The sequence below is a fragment of the Neopsephotus bourkii genome, unplaced genomic scaffold (genome assembly GCF_033783945.1).
Source record: "Neopsephotus bourkii isolate Nb327-2 ecotype Australia unplaced genomic scaffold, CSIRO-AGI_Nbou_v1 NB_1600, whole genome shotgun sequence".
In the NCBI taxonomy this organism is placed as follows: Eukaryota; Metazoa; Chordata; class Aves; order Psittaciformes; family Psittacidae; genus Neopsephotus; species Neopsephotus bourkii.
In genome coordinates this window covers 1942043-1968113 of record NW_026902076.1, presented here as the reverse complement: position 1 = coordinate 1968113, position 26071 = coordinate 1942043, and the positions used below count along the sequence as shown (strand labels likewise).

General features: G+C 43.8%; 3 protein-coding genes across 3 annotated transcripts; 2 read left to right on the top strand and 1 right to left on the bottom strand.

The window, feature by feature from the left end:
* Window positions 1-207: 207 nt before the first annotated feature.
* On the top strand, window positions 208-2008 carry LOC133222492 (ostricacin-2-like). Its single transcript, XM_061372224.1, has 3 exons — window positions 208-347; window positions 1432-1519; window positions 1878-2008. Exons 2-3 carry the CDS (start codon window positions 1462-1464, stop codon window positions 2006-2008), a joined length of 189 nt encoding a protein of 62 aa, XP_061228208.1. The 5' UTR covers window positions 208-347; window positions 1432-1461.
* Window positions 2009-11209: 9201 nt separating this feature from the next.
* LOC133222489 (antimicrobial peptide THP2-like) lies at window positions 11210-14402 on the bottom strand. The gene is made up of 4 exons (XM_061372221.1): window positions 14253-14402; window positions 12963-13041; window positions 12161-12281; window positions 11210-11444 (listed from the first exon to the last, which is right to left on the bottom strand). Exons 2-4 carry the CDS (start codon window positions 13018-13020, stop codon window positions 11429-11431), a joined length of 195 nt encoding a protein of 64 aa, XP_061228205.1. The 5' UTR covers window positions 13021-13041; window positions 14253-14402; the 3' UTR covers window positions 11210-11428.
* Window positions 14403-19740: 5338 nt separating this feature from the next.
* Window positions 19741-25479, top strand: LOC133222501 (gallinacin-8-like). The gene is made up of 4 exons (XM_061372241.1): window positions 19741-19856; window positions 23413-23500; window positions 23800-23933; window positions 24951-25479. Exons 2-4 carry the CDS (start codon window positions 23443-23445, stop codon window positions 24957-24959), a joined length of 201 nt encoding a protein of 66 aa, XP_061228225.1. The 5' UTR covers window positions 19741-19856; window positions 23413-23442; the 3' UTR covers window positions 24960-25479.
* Window positions 25480-26071: the final 592 nt, after the last annotated feature.

The following is a 26071-nucleotide window of genomic DNA, read 5'->3' as shown; positions in this document are numbered from 1 at the left end:
CCACCACAGCCGCTGTGCTCACTGTGCCACAGGGTGTCACAAGATGTGTTGCATGAGGATAACGGCGAAGATTGCAACAGCCCCAGGAGGCACCTCAGCATCTCCCACTGCAGCAGGGAGGAACGAAGTGCAACCACATCACCCCCGCACACATGGAAGCTTTGGGTTTGGCCAAGGGAAGATGTGTCAGCAGGAATATATGCAAGTCCCACCCACTGGCAGCAGCGTAAAACCAGGGTGTTTTGGGCAAAGTGATACTCCCTAATACTTCTGGGTGCAAGTGATTCCTGGTGGATTGTCTCAGCCTGTTGCTTCCTTGGTGGACTCTGAACCAAGACCTTCATCAGGTAGGTGACTGCAGAGTCTCTTCCAAGCTGGCCACACATTCAGCTCCTCTGTGCACTTCCATCTTCCCAGAACTGTCTACATGACAAGCTGATTATAAACAAGTGTCAGAGCTGCATGGGAAAGAGAATAAAATCCCCTGATATGAGGAGGGACCTGAGATCTGGGAAAATGGGGACTTTCCTCAGCAGGAGGAGATCTCCCATAATTTCAAGTTTTCAGTTGACTCCAAAGTTGTCTGATTCCATTTCTGGCCACCAACACACTTCCCTGTCCCCTTGCTTCTCCCTGGGTCTGTCCTGCACAGTTCAGGGACAGTGAGTGTGGAGCTGGAGAGTGTCCTTGCTGGAAAGCTTGGGAATGGTCTTGAGTTGAGGATGGGCACTTCCAAGCTGAGCTGGGATGACTTTTCCTGAGCCCAGGGAAGCAGTGGTGATTGGGCAGGGTGTTTTGGGCATCCAAGTCTGGACTGACAGAAGCGATGGAGAGTGCTGGCTAATGCATGGATTCTCCAGGCACATGCATTTCTCTACATTTCAGCGTCTGGTTTGGTTATTGGCATGGTACTGAGTGTTGGCACAATATCACCTCATGGGAAAACCTTCTCTGCTCTGGCATTTATTAGGAAGAGGCAGAAGAGAGAGAGCAAATGCCCTAGTGCCCATCCTGGTCTGTGTCATGAGGTGCATTTTGTGTCACCCCTTGATCCTGTCTCTCTGGAAAATTCTGCCCAGGGGACAAATACGTGCCCTGCAAAAGTTAGGGACTATAACATATAGAAAAAAAGTATTCTTTTTCCTTATAATCTGAGTTTCAGTGGATGTTGTTTTAAGTAAAACGACAAATACTAGCCATCAACCAATGCCTTGAGAAAAACATCAGGAACTGATGAAGAAGATGAAACTCTGGATTGTCCAACAGGCTGGTGCTTCCCAAAATGCTCCAAGAATACAGGAGAAGTTGCAGTTATTGGTACCATTATTATCTCTTTTTGTTGGAGATTGTGCTTCTGCTTTTTGGGTGACCATATGCACCCAGCATTGTCCATGTCATTTCTTTGTTGTTTTGATGTGTCCTCTCTTGCAGCCCTGTGAAGACCCGACCGAGGCATCAGCCATGCGGATCCTGTACCTGCTCTTCCCCTTACTCCTCCTGTTGGCTCAGGGTGCTGCAGGTGAGAGTGGAAGAGAGGAGATGGGATGGAATGTGAGCCCCCATCAATGGGGTCTTGGGAAGTGACCGGATTTGTCATATGTATATAACATTTGGGAGGGAGTAACTCTAATGAATGGTTGAGCAGCTGAGGAGCCAGCACAGCAGTCGCTGTACCTCACATTGGTCTTTCCCTATGAGTTTCAGTGCATGTGCACATGCTGCTGCAGAAGATAACCTCCTCCTGGGGAGGTAAAGATGTTGGTTTTGGTGGTCGGTGCATGTAGGATACAAACACAGTGGCAGTATCAGGCCCTCTGGAACCATGCCATATTTTGGTCACCCCATACTCACGTATTTTGACCTCTTTCACTGTGCAGGATCCTCCCTGGCTCCAGGAAACAAGGCACAATGTCTTCGAGAAAAAGGCTTCTGTGGACTTTTTAAGTGCCCCTTCCCCTTTGTCATCAGTGGACGTTGTACAAAGTTCTCATTTTGCTGCAAGAAGTAAGTTGTGTTATTAGAAATGCTGATGTGAGGGCAGAAAGAATCACTGGTGTGTTTAAGCACTATGACTAGGTAACGGCACAGTGCTGCACATGCAAATAAAGCACAGCCCAGGGGAGAAAAGGAAGGATGCTTGGACTTCCCCTGAGTGGTGCTGAAGGAGCCCAACGTCACCCAGCACCTCCTCACTCTCCTTCAGCTCCATGAAACTCATGCAGGCTTTGCAGAAAACTCTCCCAAGCTAGGAGAGAGTGAAGCATTCACTGTCCTTAGGCAGCATGACCCTGGCTTTGCTGCATCTGCATAGAGCTGGAGTTAGAGCTGCCTACACTAAGATAACACTGGTCCAAACTCTGCAGCAAGGACTGAACCTCACCTATGTTGAGTCTGGTTCTCTTGTACCGTAGACTTGCTTGTCTGGGCAGGAGAGGTGTGAAAGAGTGGGAGGGAAAGTAAGTTATGAGGGGTGACGTGCTTGTGCTCTCTCCATACAGGATGTGGGGCTGAGCCCCTGAACCCCATGAGCAGGACGTCCCCCTCACTTCTGGCTCCTGGCTCCTGATGTCCTCTCCGCTCCCCACCTCTGCCATCCCCAGGGGCTGTGACAGCAGCAGTGGAAGCGCTGCTCCTGCTGGGTGCCCGTGTGCTGGGGACATCCCGACACGGAGCCGGTGCCTCTGGGGCAGAGGCTGCTTTTCCCGACTTGAATAAAGACGATCAGTTTGGCATTGCAGCGGGTGGGACGTGTGCCTGTTCTTGTGGTGCAGGGTGCGCTGGGCTGGCTCCCTGTGGGGTGCCTATGGGGTAGTGGCAGGAGAAGCACCCAGGGATGCTGGGGATCACTACTGGGGATGTCCTCGAGGGTGCTCTTGCCTGGCAGTGATGTGGGGATGATCTTGGCCTGGCAGTCCTGTGGGCAGGGTGTTTGATGTGGATAAAGCTGTTGTGTGTATTTATGACTCTGTCAGCTGTGGCTTCATGCTCAGGGCTATGCTGGGTGTGTGTCTCTTGGGAAGGCATGGCCAGCGATTCCCCTGAACCTATCCCAGGTGTCCCAGCACACAGTGGGATGGGACCTCCATATCCATCATCTGCAGCTGAGTGTTTCAGAGCAGTCCCTGCTCAGCTCCATCACTGCTGGCAGCTTCCCAGCAGCGCCTCTACTAGCCCACAGCCTGTCTCCCTGACATGTCCCTCTTGAAGGGGCCTGATCACACAGACAACCCCCAAGGAGACTTTTACAAGGCCTTGGAGGGAAGTAGGTCCTTCAGACTGGCTGCCCATCTCCTCCTCCACGTGGTCTCTCCAATGGGTTCCATTGACCACAACTTGGAAATGTCCATAAGTGTAGTCTAGCAGTGAGAAAGCAAGATGTCTTCTCTTTGCCGGGCTCAGACAAGCAGGGATTGCAACATGGTTCTTCATCAAAAGCCTTAACCTTTCATCAAGTGCAGACCTCTGTCCTCTACAGTTAAATATATCTGTGTGTCCATGCATATGTGAGTATGTCAGCAAGTAGTGAATCATGTCCATTCCAAGGAGGCAGACTACCCACAGCAGTCCATCCCTGACTTATAGAATCATAGAATCCCAGACTGGTTTCAGTTGGAAGGGACCGTAAAGCTCATCCAGTTCCAACCCCCTGCCACGGACAGGGGCACCTTCCACTAGACCAGGTTGCTCCAAGCCCCGTCCAACCTGGCCTTGAGCACTGCCAGGGATGAGGCAGCCACAGCTTCTCTGGGCACCCTGTGCCAGGTCCTCATCACCCTCACAGTAAAGAACTTCCTTATGTCTAACCTGAACTTCCCCTGTTTAAGTCTGAACCTGTTACCCCTTGTCCTATCACTACAGTCCCTGATGAAGAGTCCCTCTCCAGCACCCTTGTAGGCCCCCTTCAGATACTGGAAGGCTGCTATGAGGTCTCCATGCAGCCATCTCACCACCACCTCACCATCTACTGCTTCCCCTCTAGACACGCAGCCCTTCCCAGAGCCATGAGGCTGATGCACCTTTGCCCTGGTCCTGGAGCTGCAGGTCCCAGCTGGATTCAGCGTAGCCCAGTCTCCTATGATATTAGTTCCTGTGGGAGGCTTGTAGGAGTCAGTGGAGATCTGTACAGTTCCAAGAGCTGTGTCCACATTGGCAAGGGTCTCTCCCCATATCCACCAGCAGCTCCCACCCTTCTGTTCACATCCTGTGCACAACACAGCAGGTTCTCACTGGCTTTCCAGGATCGTTTCCTTCACATTCATTCACGTATCATGTAACTGAACATTTAGGAGTCACCATGAACACCCCTTATCTCAGCAGCGTGAAGCTGTCCCACTGTCCCATGGGCCCCTTTGCCCAGGACATCTTGAACAAGACTGATGGTGTTGTGGAAAGTCACCCCATGAGTTTAATACAGTAAAGAAAGAGGAAAAAGAGCAAGAAAATGAGAAAAATCAATTAATAAGTAGATATTTTCTGTTACCGATGATCTGATAAGACTTACATGGAACCAGTGAACTGGAGATGCTGCTGACATAGGTGTGCATTTGACCATCAGCTCATAAATGTGTGCAACAATCAGTATGTTGTTTCTAAAACGTCTGATGAAGCTTCAAATAAAGCAGAGATAAAGCCCTTCTTATAGTTCTGACAGGTAAGAAGCTTTACAATACTCCTCATGTTCTTCTACATTCCATGTAGACTATTTTGTCAGATTGGAGGAGATAGGTAGGGAAACTTTATCTGCATTTTGACCACTGGTTTCTGCTGTCTGTACCTACCAAAGTCCATGCTGAGACACCAAGCCCATGTGCTCACTGCGCAGCGGGATGTCACAAGATGTGTTGCATGAGGATAACGGTGAAGATTGCATCAACCCCAGGAGGCACCTCAGCCTCTCCCATTGCCACAATGAAGGATGAGGTGAAGCCATCACCCCCATGCACATGGGTCACTTGCTTATAGGCCAAGGGGAGATGTGGCCATGGAATAAGCATGTCTCACTCACTAGCAGTGGTATAAAACCAGGGTGTTTTGGCCAAAGTGGTATTCCCTGACCACAAAGGCATCTGGAGGCAAGTGATTCCCCATGCATTTGTTGCTGCCTGAAGACCAAGACCTTTCCTCATAAGGCAAGTAACTGTGGGGCCTCTCAGGCTGGCCACCCATTCAGTCTCTGCTTCAGTCCATCACACTGGGACCACCTAAATGACAAACTATTGTATATATCTATTCACATAATGTCACCTGTGCTTTCTGGGGAAATAAAGGAAATTGAAAAAGTGAATTCTCATTGGAGCTTGTAATCTGCTGAACCTGTATGCAGGGTTTCCCCAGCACAGGAGAGATTGGAAAGGCTCTGTGGTTGTTTGAAGACGGAACCACAAAATTGTATTCTGGTGAATACAATCTGTAATTGTATTGGGGAACTTCATAATTTAAAGAATGGGGCCACTGTACATGCAGCAGCACAGAGAATTTCCATTCTTTCAGCCTTTGGATAAGCTGAAATTTCATGTTTTCCTGATCTCTCTGGCCACTGACACTTCTCTCCCTTCTTTCTCCTAACTGGGGAGCTGCTGCACTACTTTGTGACCATAGTTCTCCTTTGCTTTTACATTCACATTGGCACAAGCACCTGCAAAGCACTCAGACCTTCTTTGCTTTGGCCTTTGGCAAGGAGATGCAGAAGCAAGAGAGCACAGGCATTAGGCATGACCCTTATCTGATGAGCATACTTGAATGCACACCTAGTCTATCCCTTCAATTCTGTCTCTCTAGAAACATATTTAGGTCTGTTTCAGAGACAGGTGAGCTGTGTGTAAGGCCCAAGGTACTCCTAAAGGGAAATTTTCTGACTGCTCTCTAAATAGCACCAGCTGCTTTTTCACTTAAAACAGCATGAATCACCAGACATAAGATCTGCAGTCTGTGCTTGAGACAGCATAAGGAAGATATCTGAAGAAGGTTCTGCCTTGCCTAGAACTTCCTGAACTACTGCCAGGCTATTCATGAAGTTGCAGGGGTGGCCGTTGTTTTTGTGGATATGCTACAGATAGCACCATCTTTTTTTATTCAGGATAAGAGATCTGCAGTTCGGTATATACCACTGTGCTCCAACATTAAAAGTCATTAAATGGAATATACCAAAGGATGCTGTTACAATGCCCCTTCTTCTGAGAGCTAGAGGGGCTGGTGTGCAGAAAGCCATTCAGGAATAAGAGCTTGGCTTTATGGAATAACCGCTGCTTCTGTAGCGAGAGTGGGAGAATGAAAAATATCCCTTTGTCCCACAAACAGCCAGGGATATCTGTGCCTCAGGGCTTCAGCTGATGATCCCTCTAGGTAGTTAGCTTGCTATTGAAGGTGCAGTTGTGGTCATTTTCATACTTGACCCGCAAAGTGGGTTGAAATCCTCATGGAGTGCCAGCCCTTCTAGAATTACAGAATGTGCTCCCAAATTATCTTTCCCTTTCAACTGTCTCTCTCTACAGATACATATCTGGTTCCAGGAAATGAATGGCAGTGTAAGCACAAAGGGGGATTCTGTAGGTTTTTGACATGCTATCACCCTTATCACATCTATGGAAGGTGTACAAATTTGGTAGTTTGCTGCAAAAGGTAAGTTCTGAAGTTAGACATTCGGAATTTGCCCTCTGCTATCTTTGCTGAAATAGATCTGCTGTTGTCTTCACATCCACACTGCTGGGTAACACCCTCCTGCATTCATGTTAAGAGACAGAGGCCAGGGAAGGAGGGCTAAAATTTCTTTGTAAAGCTGCTTGAACCTGCCTGGTGTGGACTGAAGAAACCCAAATTCAGCCAGCATCTTCCCATTCTCCCTTTCTCATGCTGTGAAAGTGAAATGTGATCTTAGTATAGTGAGGGGCGCAGAACCATCTCAGTGAGGTTTTTGAAGAGCCTTGGGTTCAAGGCTGCAACCACTAAGGAATGCACAGGTCCAAGTCAACTGAAATAAGGACTGGAGCTTACCTGAGGAAGGGTTGTGCAATAATTCTTTACAGGTCCTTATAATAGAAGTGGCAGAGAGACTGGAGGAAGACAAAGAATGAACAGGGAAAATAAATATTGCCGACCACACATTGTGCTTTGTTTATGCAGGAAATAGTGGTGAATCCCTGGACTTCCCAAGCAGAACAGCCCCCTTGCTTCTGGCTCCTGGAACTATCTCCTGATGTCATATTCCCTTCCTGCCTTTGCTACCCCAACAGCAGGAGTGACAGCAGGAGTGGAAGCGCAGCTCCTGATTGAGCTGGACATATCCTGCCATGGGCTTGGTGCTGTTCAGGCAAAGGCTGCTTTTCCCTAGCTTCAATAAAGACGTCGTTTCTCAGCATCACAGCATGGTTGAGTTTGGAAGGGACCTCTGGAGGTCACCTGCTCCAACCCCCCCTGCTCAAGCAGTGACACCCAGAGCCAGCTGCCCAGGACCACATCCAGATGGCTGCTGAATATCTCCAAGGATGGAGACTCCATCACCTCTTTGGGCAAATTCTGCCAAGTGCTTGGTCACACAGTAAAAACGTGGTTCCCAATGTTCAGAGGAACTTGCTGTGTTTCAGTGTGTGCCCATGGCCTCTGGTCCTGGCACCAGGCATCACTGGAGAGAGCCTGGATCCCTTCTCTTTGTACGCTTCCTTCAGGTATTTAAACATGTTAATAAATTCCTCCCTGAGCCTTCTATTCTCCAGGCTGAATAGGCCCAGCTGTGTCAGCCTCTCCTCATAGAAGAGATGCTCCAGTCCCTTCATCATCCCGGTGGCCTTTGCTGGACTCTCTCCAGTATGTCTATGTCTGGTTTGGATGAGGAGCTCAGAACTGGACACACAGTACTCCAGCTGTGGCTTGTGAGTGCTGGGTAGGGGGGAAAGATCAGGTTCTTGGCAATGCTTGATCGAATTCAGCCCAGGATACCTTCAGGATAGCCCACTTTGCTGCAAGGGCCTATTCCTGGCTCATGTTTAGCCTGATGCCCACCAGCACACCCAGGTCCTTCCCTACAAAGCTTCTTTTAAGCTGGGTGACCCCAGCATGTATGGCTGCATGGGGTTGTTCCTCCCTAGGTACGGGACATCTCATTTCTCCACGTTGGGCTTCATGAGGTTTCTGTCAGCCCTGTTGAAGTCCCTCTAGATAGCAACACAGCTCCCTGGTGCATCACCCATTTGTCCCAGTTTGGTGCCATCTGCAAGCTTCCTAAGGGTAACCTGTATCTTAAAGTTTCCCAATATCCAGGGAAGAAACAGGATGCTTCCTCCTTTCCCCACCTGGAGCCCATACAAGACCAGCCCTGCTGCTCTTTGCTATCAGGCATTAACCTCATCCCTTCTACAGGCCAACATACAGAGCTATGCTATAGCTGCAGGTGAACATGTATGTTTGTATGTGCACAGGTCTGCATGTGACCACAGTACTTGCCAGGTAGGAGAAAGACCAGGCTGTTCTACAGGTAAATCTGGCTTCACAGCAATGAGGCAGCTCCAGGTTTAAACCAGGAAGGCAGGTCAACAAGGTGTACAGCCAGAATCAAAGCTGGCAAATAGCTCAAGCAAGGGCAGGGAAAGGAAACTGAGCATAAAAGCAGCTCTCAAGTGATCTTTGGGAGAGTCCTGCTTATCAAAGCTCTTTCTCATGCAGTGCTATTACTCAAGGCCATTTAGCAGCTCCATGTGAATCCTGACATCAAAACCAGCTAAACCTCCGAAAGCCCGAGCACTGATGAGAGCAAGGGAGGTCCCTCCCTGCTGTGTGATGTGATGGGGCATGAAGCAGCATAGGTCCCATCAGGGCACACAACAGGTGTGGTTACGGTGTGCTAGAGCAAGGTGAGGAGGAGCCCGGAGTCTCCAGGATAAGTGCTGCCCACCCAAGGGACATTGAACAGCACAGACCTCCATAAGCATCTGGTGCTTCTGGTGCCTGTGGCTGTCAGGAACAAGGACCAGGACATGGGTGACATTTGGCTATTCATAGCAAGCAACGTCCTGTATACTTTATCAAGGTAAAAGTCAAGGCTTGAAAAGCATCAACAAGAAATTCTCTACTTGAACTGAAGAGAAACCCCAGCAGTTGGTGGCCAGCTACCCCCTGACTCCTGTATGTTAAGAAATAACGATGTTTCCTGTCCTTTACTTCCACAATGTCACTTCATTCCCAACATAACCGTAAAAGGTTACGTTGCCAGCAGTGCCACTCAAGGAGATCATTTGCACAAGATCAGGCAGAACTGTAGGAGGTAAGAGAGGGGTTGAGACAGAATATTTCAGTACCAGATATTATGTGACCTTTGAAGTACATACATATATATGTATATACCATATCTTCTACCGTATATACAGCATGCAACACATTTGGGGGGGGTGCCAATTCCTCTAACTTAATTTGCAGTGGTGGCTAGATTCCCATCATAGTCAATAGAGTCAGGAGAACCAACGGACTGGTGAAGATGGCTTCTGTTGCTTGAGTGTTGTCAGTAGTGCAGCTTCTAGCACTGTGTGATAATCTGCCTGGTCCCCATGTGCTGTTGTGGAAGAGTCAAGACTTCTTGCAAGTCATGCAATGGCTTTGTGGTACTTAGTTGCTAACTGGCCTTAATCATGCCACAGAGGATTAGAAGCTGGTTGGGACACATGAGGATAAGTTTGTTCCCTGCTAAGATATGCAAAGGAATAGTCATAGGATGTATGACTATTCATGCCCTATGCTGCCATTTTGGCAGGCAAACAAAATCCCCTCTTGAACATCATTTCATAAATGTGTGGATCTCAATGGAGAACTGAAGGGACTGTGCCGGATGGTGAAGGGACCTAATGAAGAGAGACCAGTTGTTGTGGTGTCAGCTGGGACAGGGTTAATTTTCGTTCTGGTGTGTGTTTTGGCTTTAGTCTGAGAACAATGCTGATAACACACTGATGTTTCAGTTGTTGCTCAGTAGCACTTACCCTGAACAAAGACTTTTCAGTCTCTCATGGTCTGCAAGAGAGGAGGGGTAAAAGAATCTGGGAGGGAGCACAGCCAGGGGGTATTCCGTGCCACAGAATGTCAGGATCAGAATAGAAACAGGGGGGAATTGCTCAGGAGTTGCCATTCACTGCTGAATGGCAGGGGTTGGGCTGGGTATCAGTCATCAGGTGGTGAGCAGTTGTATTGTGCATCACTTGGGGTTTTCTATTTTGTTTTATTGCTCTGCTTGGTTTACTCCTCTCTCTCTCTTTTATTTCCTTTAATTATATATTTACTGTGAGGGTGGTGAGGCGCTGGCACAGGGTGCCCAGAGAAGCTGTGGCTGCCCCATCCTTGGCAGCGTTCAAGGCCAGGTTGGTCGGGGCATGCAGCAGCCTGGTCTAGAGGGAGGGTGTCTAGTGAAACGTTGCAACTAAATGATCTTTAAGGTCCCTTCCTATCCAAACTGTTCTATGATTCTATGATTCTATGATGATGATGATTACTGTTATTATGCTTTACCTTATTTCAATTATTAAACTATTCTTGTCTGAAACCCACGTGCTTTACCTTTAGTTTTTTTACATTTCCATTCTCTTCCCCATCCCATTGGAGGGGGGAAGGTAAAGAAATGGCTTTGTGGTACTTAGTTGCTAACTGGCCTTAAACCACAACACCAATATAAGCTGTTCTCCATCTATTATCTTTTATGCTTCCTCTTAGAGTGGCAGGTGAGGGTTTAAAAAGCAAAGCTGACATCTATTGCTGTGGAATTACAGGATGAACAGCTTCTGGAGGGAAAAGAACTGGCATAAATTCTTGCATTATTTTAAAGGAAAGATAATAGCACTACATCTTTCCTGGGATGCTCACAGGCATCTTCCAGAAGCCAGAATGTTAAGTCTCAGATGCTGATGTTTTAACGGATGGTGGATGTCTGGGTTTTTAGCTATTCCTATTTCTCTTGCCCCAGGAAAAGTTTTCTGCATAGCAAGAAAAAAAGGATTTTGGCACCTGAACACATTCTCACAGAAGGAAGCTGAGTTCTTCCACCCATCCTATCTCTTGGTACTGGAGGGTAAGGCCTTCAGTCCGTGTCTGTCTAGCCCTGGACATTGTACATCTCAGAAAACCTCGAGTTAAGGAGCAGATGGCACTGTAAATTGTTGCCCTCTGTCGTCTGTATGTCAAAACCCAGGTAGGATATTCGCCCTCAGCTCGTGCAACAAAAAACCATGTTTCAGTGATGTGAATGCTAAGCAACAACAATTTATTCAAAACAGGAGAGAAAGCAGTGAAGAATACATTTGGATTTACTTTACATCATAAAGCTTTTTTTTCATTAAAAATGAAAGGTGCATGAGGCTTTGTAGCAGGATTCAGTGGTTTTGGCAGTAAGGGACTCAAAGTAAATGCCTAGGTTTAGAAGGAATTCTCATCACTCTTGAACGGGTGGTCCATGAAGTTTTTATACATCCCATGGCCTGCACAAAAAAACATAAATAAAATTAGGTTCTCTTTCTGCTTGTATTCCCTCCTTACTTACTCTCAGTCCATGCATATTTTCCTGTTGGGTATAAGTACTTTCCAAAATACATAATGTCGTGTGTAGCCGTGCTGGGGCAGTCCTGTGCACTCATCCCTCTGAATAAGGAGAGGGTTTTCCTATCATTTCAGGAAAAGCAGGGAATTAAATTGGTATCCCTTTGTACTGGGGTGAATGCATTCATTCCTGAGTGAAAATAGAATGCTACATTTCATGTGATATTTTCTTTTTACCACACTGTTGCACATTTTGCACACATTTGATAACACTCAGATACCTGTGTTCAGCCTGCACTGTGACTGAATTACACTCTGTTGCCATAGAGCACAGCAATCCAGTTCTGCAAATACCAAACCCTGGTATTTTCCTCTGGCACAGGAGCTGAAAAGGGTTACACGGATATGTGACAGCACAAGGCTGACATCTCCAGCTGTACTTTATCACTCTCGCTGGGGCAGATCATGGTGCACTTCTTGGGAGAAAGAGAACCATGCATCTCAGCCTACTTCAAGGCCTGACTGTCCTCACAGCACGTTAGGTGTTTTTCCTCACTGAGCAATTTGAATGTTCCTTAGCACCTTGCAGTTAAGGACACAGGTAAAATAGATTTGTCTGCTCATCCTGCAGATAAGTCTTGGTGAATGTCAAACTCACGATTTGCAGCAGGAACGGAACCCAAAGCACCTTCCAACTTTAACCAGATGGATGGGGCATTTTCCAAAGTAACAGGACCCTTTTCTACAGAGAAACATGTCCCGCCGTGGTGAAGACAAACCTGCAACAATAACAAAAGTTTTCCTTTCCTCTCATCCTGCAGGGCAGGGAAACGTAGTCATAATGCCAGAGGGTTTCCCATTCATTGAGCTGCCTTCACCACCAGCTTGCCTAAAGACTGTTGCCTGGATTTGGCCATGTTGAAAGGCTGTGTTTACAAAGTGAGTAAAGAGGTGAGTTTACAAAGCAGATCTACACCTTGTGGAGGTGGGATCATAAGGTCACAACGCATCTAAATGTGTGGCCCTTAAGTCCAGGTGGAGAATGGTACAGACTCATCATCCTTTCTTTACCTTATAGGAAAGGGTCATGGTTCAAGAGGCTTTAGTACCAGCTTGTATCCCAGAATACTTGGCCAGGCTTTGTTTTCATCTGCATACACACTGCTGAGTGTGCTATTATCCAAAGATCATGGCCGTCACAGACACCGTGTCAGGCATCTTTCACTGGGCTATTTAACATGATCTTTTTAGGGAGATAGCAGAAGTGAAAAAAACCATTTCATTCAGAAGTCATAATTTCTCCACCTTTGAAAGAGATTTTATCAGAGAACACAGGCACTGAGCTATGTGATAACTCCTGCTCAGTTTTGAGCAATTTTAACAAGTAGTGGTTCAAATGTGCTGGGGAGTTTACTTCAGGTGCACAAAAATCCCTTTCTAGCATCTCTTTTTCATCTTACCTGGAGAAACTTGAAGTGCCAAGAACAGGAGAGAAAAGAGCAGGTAAAGGATCTTCATGACTGCAGATTTGCTGTGTCACTGCAGGGAGAAGGAGCAAGAAAGACATATGACAGGCAGTCCCCCTGGATCCACAGTCTTCTGAAGTGTATAAATACTGTATTAATCAAGATGGCATTTATATTACCTATTTGAAAAATTACCAGCAAGACCCATATGATATCATAACTGCTGTGTGAGCATTTCTGGGAAAAAGTAAATATATAAGGGGCAACATACTCTAGGCATAGGTGATCATTAAATCATTATAATTGATTGCTGAGATTTCTTTCACACTCTGTAAATAGTCCTAGCCCAAATGCAGTCATTATTTAAATTTAGGGGTTTTTTTTTATCCGAGCGTTGTTTATAATATGCAACACTAACCAAAAAGAGGTATTTATACAGTCCCATTTGCAAACTTTAGGAAAAAAAACAAAAGCAATATTAAAAGTTAACAAGAAATAGCAACTAAAGTCAACTCGCTCAGAATCTTCAGTCTTAGTCTATAGGCAGCAGTTCTAGAATGGGAATGTACAACCAAATTGGTTCCCATTTGACAAACGAAATTTGAAAAGCAACATGAAACAGAAAGTTAATAATTGAACTGATACCTGCAAAATGGGATAGGACAGTCAAAAATTGGGCTTACGGATAAAGAAGTCAAGTCATGTATCTTAGCAATAGACAATCTTCTGCTCTGTCACAAATTATGTTCTCTTAAGCAAGGAAAGGAAACAATGTTGTGCTGAAATGTCATATTTCTGAAAGTGGAATGGTAGAGGGTGGCCCAAAACAGCTTTGAAATTAGTATTAAAAGTTTATAAAAATTTCTATATATTTGAAAATATCAGGACAAAGAAGCAGGCAAAGTCAACAATTCTGAAAAAGAAATGAAGTTCTTAACATAGAGACATAAGGAATATACACTGGACAGACCTCCCTACAGCAACCTGACCCAGCCAGATTTTTTCCTAGGAGTTTTAAAATAGAGTATTCTTATCAAAATATTTTAAGTATTAGCACATATTTGAATTACTTATTCAACCTGAGCAATTTCTAGAAAACTTAGATTAACTTTTTTAGTAACCTACAGATTTAGGTTGATAATGCAGAGGTTTGGGGTTTCGTGGGATATTGGTTTTTCTTTTGGGTTTTGGGTTTTGTTGTGGGTTGTTTTTTTTTTTGGTTGTTTTTTAAGAAATGACAACAGCAGACATTGAAAGAAAGACTGAAAAGAAGTGAGAAGTTACCAGGTATCGGGTGAGCCCAGAAGCCAGTGAAGACCTGCTCTTGGTCCCTTCCCTCCAGAGGAATTTGGCTGTGGGCATGAGCCCTTCTTTTATAACGTGTTTCCTAAGGGAAGTGACAGCTGCTTTCTCTTTTCAGCAAGTGCACATCAAACCAATCAAAAAATTACCCACTTTTTTGTGACTTTTAATCCAACCAGAATCAAGCTGATTTCCATTTCCCAGTGAAAAGGCAGGGTTTCTGTCCGAACCTATTGAAACTTCTTCAAAATCCCAGGTTATTCATGCAATACCTCTTGTGACACTCCGGTTTGTGTAAGATACGTTAAGCCACCTTGGTATGTGTCAAACATCTTGGGATGTACGTTGAACTGCTCCTTCTTGGGAGCAACATAAGACATTGCAGTACAAATCATCTGCATGCTTCTCAGCACTCCCAGCCAGTTTATTTCCTGGATAGATGAATAATGGTTGTATGAAACTAAAACAAACATCCATTGGTTTAGTGGCCAGCTGAGCATCTCTGCTTTTTCTGTCCTGGGAAGTAGCAAATAAATATTTCATTTTCGTCTCTCTACATCACTACTGACACTGTGGTCTTCTCTTGCAGTCTCTCTTGATTGTCTATTTTCCCACAATGAAAAGCGGGATCCTGTCAGGCACATCTCGCAGACAAGTCTTCTAATGGATTCAGCTATTTCGTGGATCATTCCTGTTGTACATTTATCTTATTTCTTTCAGTTCTATTATGTCCTTTGGGGAATGTGCTGGCTAGAATTACATGTAATCTCCAAAATGCATCTTGGATTTATACAGTGCCTAATCATAATTATTCTTTTAGTTTCAGCTCCCTTTCCCCCTCTCAATTCCTACCATTTGCCTTGCCTTTTTGTCTATAGGTGAATAATGACATTTCCAAAGTGATATCCACAGTGAAGTCTTCAATTGCATTAGTGTAGTTTTGAAGCAACCCTGTGATGGTCCCTTGTGGCTTCATGCTGGTTCAGTTTGCAGAGGCGTTTTTGTGTGTGCAAACTAGATTCCTTAGCAGGAAAGAGGACCAGTATTTTTGCTTTGAATGTACTCTGAAGGTAGTGTGAAGGCACTCCAGTACCTACTGTGGCATGAACCAACGTGTGGGCTATACCACCTTGAGGTCCTGTAGTGTGTACATATCATTTCTTTTGGAAACCTAGAGGGTTTGGACTGTAGGATTAGCCACCTGAGGAGAGGCTGAAGGACCTGTCTTTGTCCAGCTTGAGCATGGTTAAAGGTAACGTTCACAACTACCTAATCCACACTCTTCTCAGAGGTACATAGTGGAAGGATGAGGTAATAGACACAGATCACAATGAGAGAAATTCCAATTAGGCATGAGGAAAAAAAGCCCTCTCACAATGAGGGTTGTCAGAAACTGGAATAGGAGCCTGAACAATTTATGGAGTCTTGATCCTCATAGAGATATTCAAACTCTAAGCAACCTAGCCTATCATTGAAACTGGCTCTGTCTGGAGGGATGGATGGACCAGGTGGTCTCCAAACAGCCATTCCAACTCAGATTGTTTTGTGGTTCATTCAATAACAAAACCCAAGTCAAACTGAATCAATAAATTGATGCAATGAAAATTTGAGGAGCCTCAGCACAATCTCTAAGGTCTAGTGATCCTTTCCTACTTACTAATCTTCCATTACACCAAGTTACCTGCTGACATACACAGTAACTATCCAATGACACTAATACTAAATACTTTTTCAAATCATGTTTTACTTTACACCTCACTCCAGTCAAAAAACATCGTTCATGCAATACTTTAATATGACACCTGAAATACATCGTAATAGATTGTGATATGTTTGCTATTCTGAATGACTAATTGACCAAGATCTCTGCAAATGACACCACACTTACAGATCATTTACTATCAAAACTAAACTGAAATACTTAAATTCCTTTCTGGTTCCTCAGTTTAATTACTAGTGATGTGATTGTTTCAATGCTTTGATATTAATTTCTTAAGTATACGGAAGTGTTCATGTGTGCATACATGCACAGACACACATAGGTAGAGATGCAGGTGAAAACATGCCTACAAACGATTTCTCTCAAATGCATACCCTGATAATTGGGATAACTTTTTATTTTCTGTGTATTTTTATCAGTGAACAGGTTTTTTTCAGCAGAAAAAAAGTGATGTTTAAATATCTGGTGTCTTCATGAAGTTCTGGCCATAAAGCAGAAAGCAGAGGGAATAAAATTGCAAAAGCTGCAGTTACTTCACAGCTCGCCAAGAGTTTGTGGTTAGTTTGCCTGCCAACTGCTGCTGTTACTCAACCTGATTCCTCCAGGAAACAAAGATGCTTTGTTAACTTTTACCCTGTGCAGGGCTCTGTGTAAGTAATGTCAAGGACCTGGCTTTAACACGGGGCATTCTTGACACCATTAATTATACATGGTAACTTTAATCATTACCATCAAAATACCTCTGCCTGGACATGGGGAAGGGAGAAGCAGAGGAGGGATGGAGCACCTTTGACTGTCTAAAGCTCAGTGTAGTAAAGGCAGGCCTTATCAAGGTTTTGGTTTATGGCTTTCAGGGTAGATAACATCTCCATCCTCACCTACAGCTCCTGCTTTTATGAACAGGGACAATCAGCCAGTTTTGAACATCAAGAGGGACATAGCAGTGTTCTGCCCTTCACAATCTGTTTTTGCTGGTAGACCTGACACCAGAATCACAGTAGCACCAGCTACATGTTCCTTCACCTAGGGTACATGGATAGAGTAGCGCATACGATCCCGTCCAGTTAACCTGGGCAGCACCTCGCAATCATTTGGATCTTGACATTAGGTAAGTAATCCTCTCTGCACAAACCACATCTACTTTCTTGCTATTTTCAGTGCAGAGGGGAAGGGAGTATTCATGGAGAGTTTCCTTTTGCTTAAATAACATGTTTATTTTATTTTCTTGTTTCATCAAAGTCCAGAAGATGTTCCAGCTACATTTCTCTCTATCTCCATGGCAAGACTTCATTCCAGCTTCTTCTAGCTGGACTTCACCAATGATGTCACACTCCCCCACTCATTTCAGGTGCAGATCACACAGTTCTCTTTGGAGGAGGAGAAACAGTATGATGGGACCAGCATTTTATGTAATGATATAGTGCATAGAGCCCTGGCACGAGAACTGACAGATGGATCCTGAAGTGCTGCTCTGTTTGATGCTGTTGGATGAACTATAAGGGAAGCTTCTTCACAGGGAAGCTGCAGAGTGTGGGAAGGAGAAATGGCTTTCACCTTTTTCAGATCAAGATGAATGGTCACTCTGCCAAGATCGCTTCCCAGAAAGGAAGGAGGATCTTACCTCTGTCTTAGGAGTCTGTATCTAGCATAGCAGATGAGGCAATTAGGAGGAAAAGGGGGAATCTCAAACTCTGCTGCTAATAGTTTACTGATGAAAAAAACCCAACAAAAAAAGCAGGAGATCTTAGGGAGGCCTTTCAGCAGTCTCCCCTATTTAAAATGTTCCTTCACAGAATGCCTGTCTGCTGTTCCATCCCTCACCTCCAGAGGACGTTTTTTTCATGCCAATGAAGGCTCCAGGCATCTGGAAGCCACTGTATGAAGACATAGCTAGAACATCGGGAACAACAATGAGCTGATCCCAAGAAGTTTACCAAAGAGCAGATGTTTAAGTGTGCTTTGAAGAGGAGCTTGGCTGAACAACAGTGATGGTTTGTGGCCTGGCTAGCCACAGACTCCTCCTCAGTTATACTGTAGCATCATCCCTTACCCTCCTTTATGTGCTCTAAACCAAATTCTATCTGTAAGACATGATCGATGCACAGGAGGTCAAAATGCTTTGATGGCACTGTGTATAGTACAGAAACTCAGAGTTCTCTAGGTCAGCTGCAAAAGCTGTTAGCTGCAGTTCCACTGCTAAAGAGTATATCCACCAAAAAGAGGATAGTGTATATATATATATATAAAGGGGGAGTGTCACGAGGATGGAGCCAGGCTCTTCTCAGTGGCAAACAATGATAGGACAAGGGGTAATGGGTACAAACTGGAATACAAGAGGTTCCACTTAAACTTGAGAAGAAACTTCTTCTCAGTGAGGGTGACAGAACACTGGAACAGGCTGCCCAGGGAGGTTGTGGAGTCTCCTTCTCTGGAGACATTCAAAACCCACCCGGACACGTTCCTGTGTAACCTTATCTAGGTGTTCCTGCTCCGGCAGGGGGATTGGACTAGATGATCTTTTGAGGTCCCTTCCAATCTCTAACATACTGTGATACTGTGATACTGTGATAACGAGTATTTTGATCCTGTTCTATAGTTGCAAATGAATTCACAAGGCATGTACTGTTATAATTAACAGATAAAGTTTTGAACCAAGGATAGATCGTCTGAATCAATAACAAATGGATAAAAATCATAAACTTCAAACAGTGCACAAAAAAACCTTCAATCCAGCCCAAAATTAATGATTAAATTGTTACCTTAAGTAACCAGGGAGAAATGATGAGATTAACATCTGTATGAAAAAATCTGCCATTCACTTTGGTTTTGACTTGACAGCTAAATTGAAGTGTCAGGGCACCAGTGCAGAGTACAGCCTCTTGGTGTAAGGACCACATTGTGACTGGCAGACACGCAGCGTGCTCAAAGCTCCTTGGTACAGGCCACGTAGCCTAAAGTTTCTAGAAACCAAAGAATCTCTATAAACTGAATCATATTTTCTGGAGACAAATGGCAGGAGTAATCTCACCAAACTGTACATGTCCTAAAGGTAAACACCAAAGGCCAAGCTGTTTTCATTGCTCTTCTTTTATAGTAAATGGAAAGGAATTGTTCTAATCTTTCTATATGAGGTACACTGAGTTTGGGAACTTTATGTGGTTTCCTGTTCATTATAAACCCCTCACAACCCTTTCCTGCAACAGCAAGAAAGATGCTTTCTTTCTCACTGTCCTTATCCCCATCCTGCCAAGTTGCCTGGTCTCTCTTCCTCTGGGACCTTCCCACTCTCCTGTGCTACCCCATCTCCTCTGGATGTATCTCTCCATGTGGTATTAAAGCCTGCCTTTGCAATACAGTTGGTGATGCACACATAAATATTGCTTCTGTTCTGTAGATGTAAAGCTGAATTTCTGCTCTCTGATTCCCTGAGCAGCACATTAGCCCTCATATTTCAAGGGCTTCGGAAGCAAATGTCAAGCACTCTTGTGTCTCCTCTGAGAGCTTGGTGGTCCCTGGGCTGGGAGAAATGCATCCCAGCCACACTGCCCAGAGGGAAGAGGGGCAGCTCACTCTGCATAAAGGACCCAGCAGCAGCTGTGATTTCCAGGCAGGTTTTGGCCAAGTCAGATCTGGGCAGGTTTCCATGGGGCTGGCCAAGGCCACTGAATGGACAGCAGGCCTGTTCCCTGGCTGGATCTCATGCAAATTGCAGACCTATGTGAGGACAAGCATTGGGCAATTTTACCAAAGGTCTATCATCCCTTCCTGTCCTTTGCACAGAGGACACTGGAGGAAAGGTATGGCAGGGAGAAAGTGAAGGATCCTTACGGACTCTCAAGTTGGCTGAGGACATCCCATCATCAGAGGTAACCTGTGGCATGATGGAGGCAATACATAGACACACAGGGTTTAATCCAGTTGCCTCCACACCAGCATCCGGAACAATTTGCAGTGCTCTGGACTGTTTGAGATGCCCAGTTGGGGCTGATGGACAAGGGCCAGGAGAGAGGAAACCAAGCCTTGTTGGAACAGCCAGCACGTGGAACATAGGGATGTGTGGTGGGACACAGGAGCACCTTAGGCAGCACTTGTCTGTGTATGAGCAAAGGAACTGAGAGCTGGATATTCAGATGACAGGAGTCTGTGTCATGCTAGGTGACAAAAAGCCAGCTGGCAGTTAGAAAAGTCCTTCCACATTTTCATGTTAACATTTTATATAGAAATGTTATATATATGTAAACATTAGTGTGGATTTGCTAGGGGGACTGTAGAGAAATGGGAGAGTAAGAAATGCCATCATTAGAGAATATGTGCAACTTACATTAATATCCTGACTATTCCTGGGTAAATCTCAGACTAGAATATCCAAATTGTTATCTTCCATTATTATGTCCTTCAGCTAAGATATAAGCAGCTCAGAAAATTGAGTCTTTATTTCTCTTAGAATATTTATACATTATGAATATCTACATACATATACACAGGCATACAAATAGATGTATGCATATCTATCTGTGCTTGCATATATTCTCTGTATAAAAGAGGAACATGATTTTTAGGGCTCCACACAGTATCCTCTGCAGTACAGCAGAGAAAAGAAACTAAGACATTCAGCTGTCATAATGCTTTCAGTATACAATATTAATTGATATAAAATATTCATTCTTTTATTACACAAGTTTAACTGACAAGAAAAAGGTTAGAGAAATGTGTCACTTCTGTAAGCTTGAGTGGCCAATATACTAGTTAGAGTTAATAATAACATAGTGTAATTAAAATAACAGATAATTTAATTACTATGTTGAAGAAATGGAACGCTTACCATCAAGTATAAACCAGACATAACTAAAGAGATGAAGATCTTATTGTGGTCTTGATTCATATTTGACTGTTGATCTGGTTTGCACCACTTTGGGCAGGAAGCACAGGCACAAAGTGGAAAACAGGAGGAAGGAGTCCTTTTATTCTATTTTGAGCTCCTCTTCAGGAGGTGACAGATTGTCAGACCCCAAAAGCTCAGGTCAGAGCTCTGTGCCTCTAGGAACACATTTATGGATTTAGTACTCACAGAGCTTATTTCTGCTTCTTTGCATTTCATAATTTGATTAAGTAATTATTTTTTAAGGGAAAAAAAAAACACAAAACCCCTAACAATAGTGACAAAGGCTTCTGCCTGCTATAAAGCACATATACATGTTCCATCAATTAAATTATACAGGAATGGGTTTTAAAATAGCTATCTCTTTCTGGGCAGTTAAAGCACCTATTTATAGTTTTCCTAACATATCACTTGGGCTTAACTAAACAGGATTTTGGGCACCTGTGACACAGAGACTGATGATTTCTAAAAGAAGAAAATATGTCTCGCTTCCGCAGACGCTCATGGTTGGCTGTCTCCAGCTGCTGAGGCAACATAAATCCCACATTCCTCCTCCCTGGGCCTACCTCTATTACCTGTTAGGTTCAATATCATTTTCAGAGCAAAGACTTGCTTCTTGTCCATTGCATGAGTCTGCAGCAGGCTGCAAAACACTGAAGGCTTTAAAGCTGGCCTGCCAGAAAACATAATTCATAGTAATTCATAACATCAGCTCTCAGAATGAGAAGAAATCTGTATAATTAAGAAGAAATTCTTACTTAGAAATAGAACCCTGCTGTCAGAATAATTTCTGCAGCCTTGACTGAAGAAGGCTGTTGGAGAACAATTTCAGTATTAGCTCTTCATTACCTTCGTCTGAGAGGCAGATGAGCTGGGCAGCAGATGCCCTTTGGTTGGCTGTCTGGAGTAACTAATTAATGAAATTAGTTAATTAAAGAAATTAAATGGTGCAAAACCTGAGCTTTCTTAATATAGCCTTAGTAAGTGTCTCTGGGCTTCAGAGAGGACCTTTCTGCAGTCTACACCAGGCACTGGCCATGGGACAGCCCCATGGAACAGGTTCTCACTGGATCCAAACCAGGAGCTCTCAGTACATGTCCTAAGCTGCTTTTTCCACAGCCCCTGATGGATCAATGTGTTGTACGCAAACTGAAATGGTGCAAGGTGCTTTTTGGAAGAGCAAACTCATGCACCAGAGAAAGGGGAGGGAGTTCATGGGCTGTCAGCATTCCTCATCGGCTGCTGGGAATTCACATTTCAGCTGCTGGGAATTGCTGTGAGAAGCCCGAGTCCTTGGCCAGCTGGTTTTGGCAACTATGTCATCAGCAGGAATATATGAAGACTGCTGTTTTGGGGCAAGAATCACTCTGTGAAGCTCTCCCTAAAAAGGAACCAGGTAAGACTGGTCACTGTGTTCCCTTTCCTGAAGTCCTCTAGGGTGAGCTGAAGGTGTAGTTTCCTCACCAGTTTCAACTGATAAGGAGAAAAATACATATCTTCTTGATAATACTCTTTATTTCTTTAAAGAGGAATTGATCATTCCAAGATGTATAATTTTGAATCTTATTTAAATCTTCATAACTGAAATGTATAATGTATGATATTTCAGTAATGCATTAGGCTGATTATTATAGTCAATAATGGTGATTCTGAATGGTTATAGCAGTCGTCATTATTTTCAGAAGTTAATTGGAAACTGCAGCAAGAAATGGTGGTGGAAAAGTACTTTGAGGTTTTCATACCCGCACATTATAGAGGTGTTACGGAGAGAAGAGATTGACAGCTCCTTAGCTTTTTCTGTAAAGACTTTTTTAAGGACTTACTATTGGTTTGCAAGCTACAAAATTTACTATTGTTTGAATAATGAAAATTTCTGAGTGTTTATGACCCAGGGAAATTGGAAGGGCTTAAGTCATTGTCTCCACATATATGGAAGAAAATATGTTATAATTAAATAAAATAGACAATATAGTTATTAAAAGACAGAAGCAATGTACTATTCTGTCTATGGAAGTTAACTCCATCCCAGCCAAGTATAGTAATGTTGCTCATATAAAAGTGGGAAAAACTCTAAATGGAAGTTCTGATGATTTTGTACATGTAGGAGGGTTGCTTATAAGTTGTAACAGGTATCTAAGAAAAGCTCACTTATAAGACTTGGATGGAGTTTTAAGGAAATTAGTTGAACTTCTTACTTTTTGAAGAAGTTATAACAGGGTGTATGAGATTCAAATATAGGAGTCTTCCCTGGAGCTGGTGTAGGTTATCTTTAAAATTAATGGAAACACATTATTAATTTAATTCTTTTAAATTTTATAGACATAAATATATTTTCTTGATCTTATGCAACGTGCTTTCATATATATCTTTCCTCAAAAAGTAATGTTTCAATAGATTTATTCTAGAACATTTACTCTTGCACAAATGACTTTTTTATTATCAAATAGCAGCTTATATGTCATAAATAGTGTTTGTACTGGGTAATGACAAGTGCAGGTTAAATGCGTGACCTCTTTCTGTTTTTCTTTTCTCTTTTTCAGTAGCTGTTGTACTTGGTGGCACTGAATTCAGACATGAAGATCCTTTACCTTTTCTTTGCTATTTTCCTCTTAATGCTCCAAGGCACTTTAGGTAAGAGTTGCATAAAACCAAAGGAAATGGAGGAGGAAGCACACATGAAGTATGGAGTACCTAAAACAGAAATAGAATGTGTTTTAGTCCCTTTTGCCCAAGGCCAAAGGGGCTTTAGCAATGGACAGACACCACTTGGGTCCATTGGATGCCCTAAGCCCTCCTGCTTTGTAAAATAAGGAAATTTAATGGTACAGATGTGGCAAGCCTGCAAGCAGGCTAGAATATTGCTGTCATAACTTGTTCTTAGTCTTCTTGGGGAAGGAAAATCAAGACTCTGTTCTGGGGTTTTTGTGCAGGTTTCATGCGAGCACCTAATAATGATGTGCAATGCAAGCAGGCTGGGGGTACCTGTTCCACCAACCTCTGTTCCCTACTCAACATGAGGCCTTTTGGACGTTGCCAGCAAGGGGTCCCTTGCTGTAGGGCTGTGGTGAGTTATGGATTTGATGAATATCAGGTATTTCTTGGGAGAATGGGTTTATTATTCCCTTTCACACGTTCGACTGCCCTTTAGACACAAAACTCTTCTAGTGCAAGCCAACAAGGCAGCAGAGACCCTGTACACTCAGATATAGGATTTCCTCAGGATTTCCTCACTAGTTGCCTCTGTACTATAATGTACTCAAGTGCTTCATGGGAAAGACCACAGTCAAATCTCTTTGGCAGAGAGGTAATTAGCTAGAAATGAACTCCTTTTTTTCTGCTGTTCTCATTAGCTGGTTCAAACTACTCATGATGAATGATACTGGCTTTAAAGGACATGTCTCTAAATGTGCAGACCTGGTATGTTTAGGTCAGGCTCACCTGCGTGCTCCACACTGTAGAGTCTGCCAGGTCTCACAGTCAGAAGAACAACCAGAAGTGTCATGCTGTTCTGCTGGATGTTTTCTCCTGTTCTGTAGTTTTACCCTCTCTATACAAAACCAAAACATTAAATTGTATATATATATATATATTTTTTTTTTAAATTCCCTACTGGAATCCTAAATTTCAGGCTGCATCTTTACTCCAATATGAAACTGCATAAACAAACATCCATGAAAACTTACACTCTGTCTCCACTGATTCTAGTATTTAATTTTCTGTATCTTTTGGCTATAACATGGAGGCTCTTATTTAACTTTGTTCAATATGAATAGCAAAGTTGTTAAAGACTAAGTGTGTTCAATATGAATAGCAGAGTTGTTAAAGTGTGACCAGAAGAAATTCCCCTCCATACCAGAGATTTTGAGATAAGTAGGAAGCTTCGGGTACAGACACTGGGAAACTCATTATTAAGTTAAATAGTAAGGTATTTTATGATTAAAATGCAGCAGCAGCAGCAGCAGGAGTGTGAATATCCTAGTAAGCACTAACATGTTATCCAGGAATATCAGCTCTTGGTGCTGATTCAAACCTTTTTCTGGTTATAAGTACAAAACCTGAATGTTTCTTTCCTCTTTTGCAGTATGATTAGAGACTGTTGGCATCTCAGATGGGCCAAGCAGAGCTTCTGGCAGCTTGGGATGCACCATCCCATCAGGAAACCTGGAATTTTAAGCTGAAAATATGCATTTAGCACACACATGCACACACTGAAAGATGAGTAACAGCAGAAAGAAAACAAACTGCCCCACAAACAGACATGAAGAAATCAAAGCAATTCTTGAACCACCCAGGAAAAAAAAACAACAATATTTGTTATTTGTCTAAAATGTTTTTCTCTTGAAACTGAATTTCGGCCACCAATGCCTACCCCAGAGAGCAGATCACCAACATGCAGAAGTCTGACCCCATGAGCGGATTCAGAGTACGGTCTTCCTTTGCCCTCAGAACGCATACTTGTTATTTCCTTTTAAGTTAGCAATAATGCAAATGACACTGGAAGGCAAAGTCTGCAGGAGACATTGAACACTCAGCTGCAGTGTTAGTATGTCATGGCCTGTGTATCTCAAATCTTAGTAAACTTGCTTCAGAAGACTTTTGTTTGATCCTTACACGTGTGAGGAATTGTCTTTGGTGTGTGTTATTCCTGGAGGATCTGCCTCTCATCTCACCCGGGTCACTATGAGATGTGCCTTGTGGTAAACTTATCCAAGCAAAGGAGAAGAAACCAAACCCATGTATGGGCAGGAATATTCGCTATCCAGTTGACCAGTAACAGTCAAGAATAACTTCTCCATACCTGCTGTGATTAGGCTAGTAAAAAGCTGGGACAAGCTGAACATGTTCAGTACCTGTGGCAGTTTGTGGTATGGAGAACGTGTGTACTTTAGTCATTCCTTATCTCAGATCCCTTTGGCCTTTGCTTTAGCACTTTGAGATGTTATGGATGGGGAAAGGAAACAGGGGATGTGTCTGTCCGTACCTTGTAACAGGAGGTGCCAAGACTCCAGTGGGCTGGACACACAATTCACTGCCTCCGAACAGCATGGTGGAGTGATAAATAGTGTTTAGTTTAGTAACCAAATAATTTAGTAATAGTTTAGAATCCAGAGAAGTAAAAGTCCATTGGCATGGTGCTGATCTTGACTAAATAGAGGCAGCATGAGAAGAGCATTGTGAATGTGGGGAGGTGGTTTCAAGACC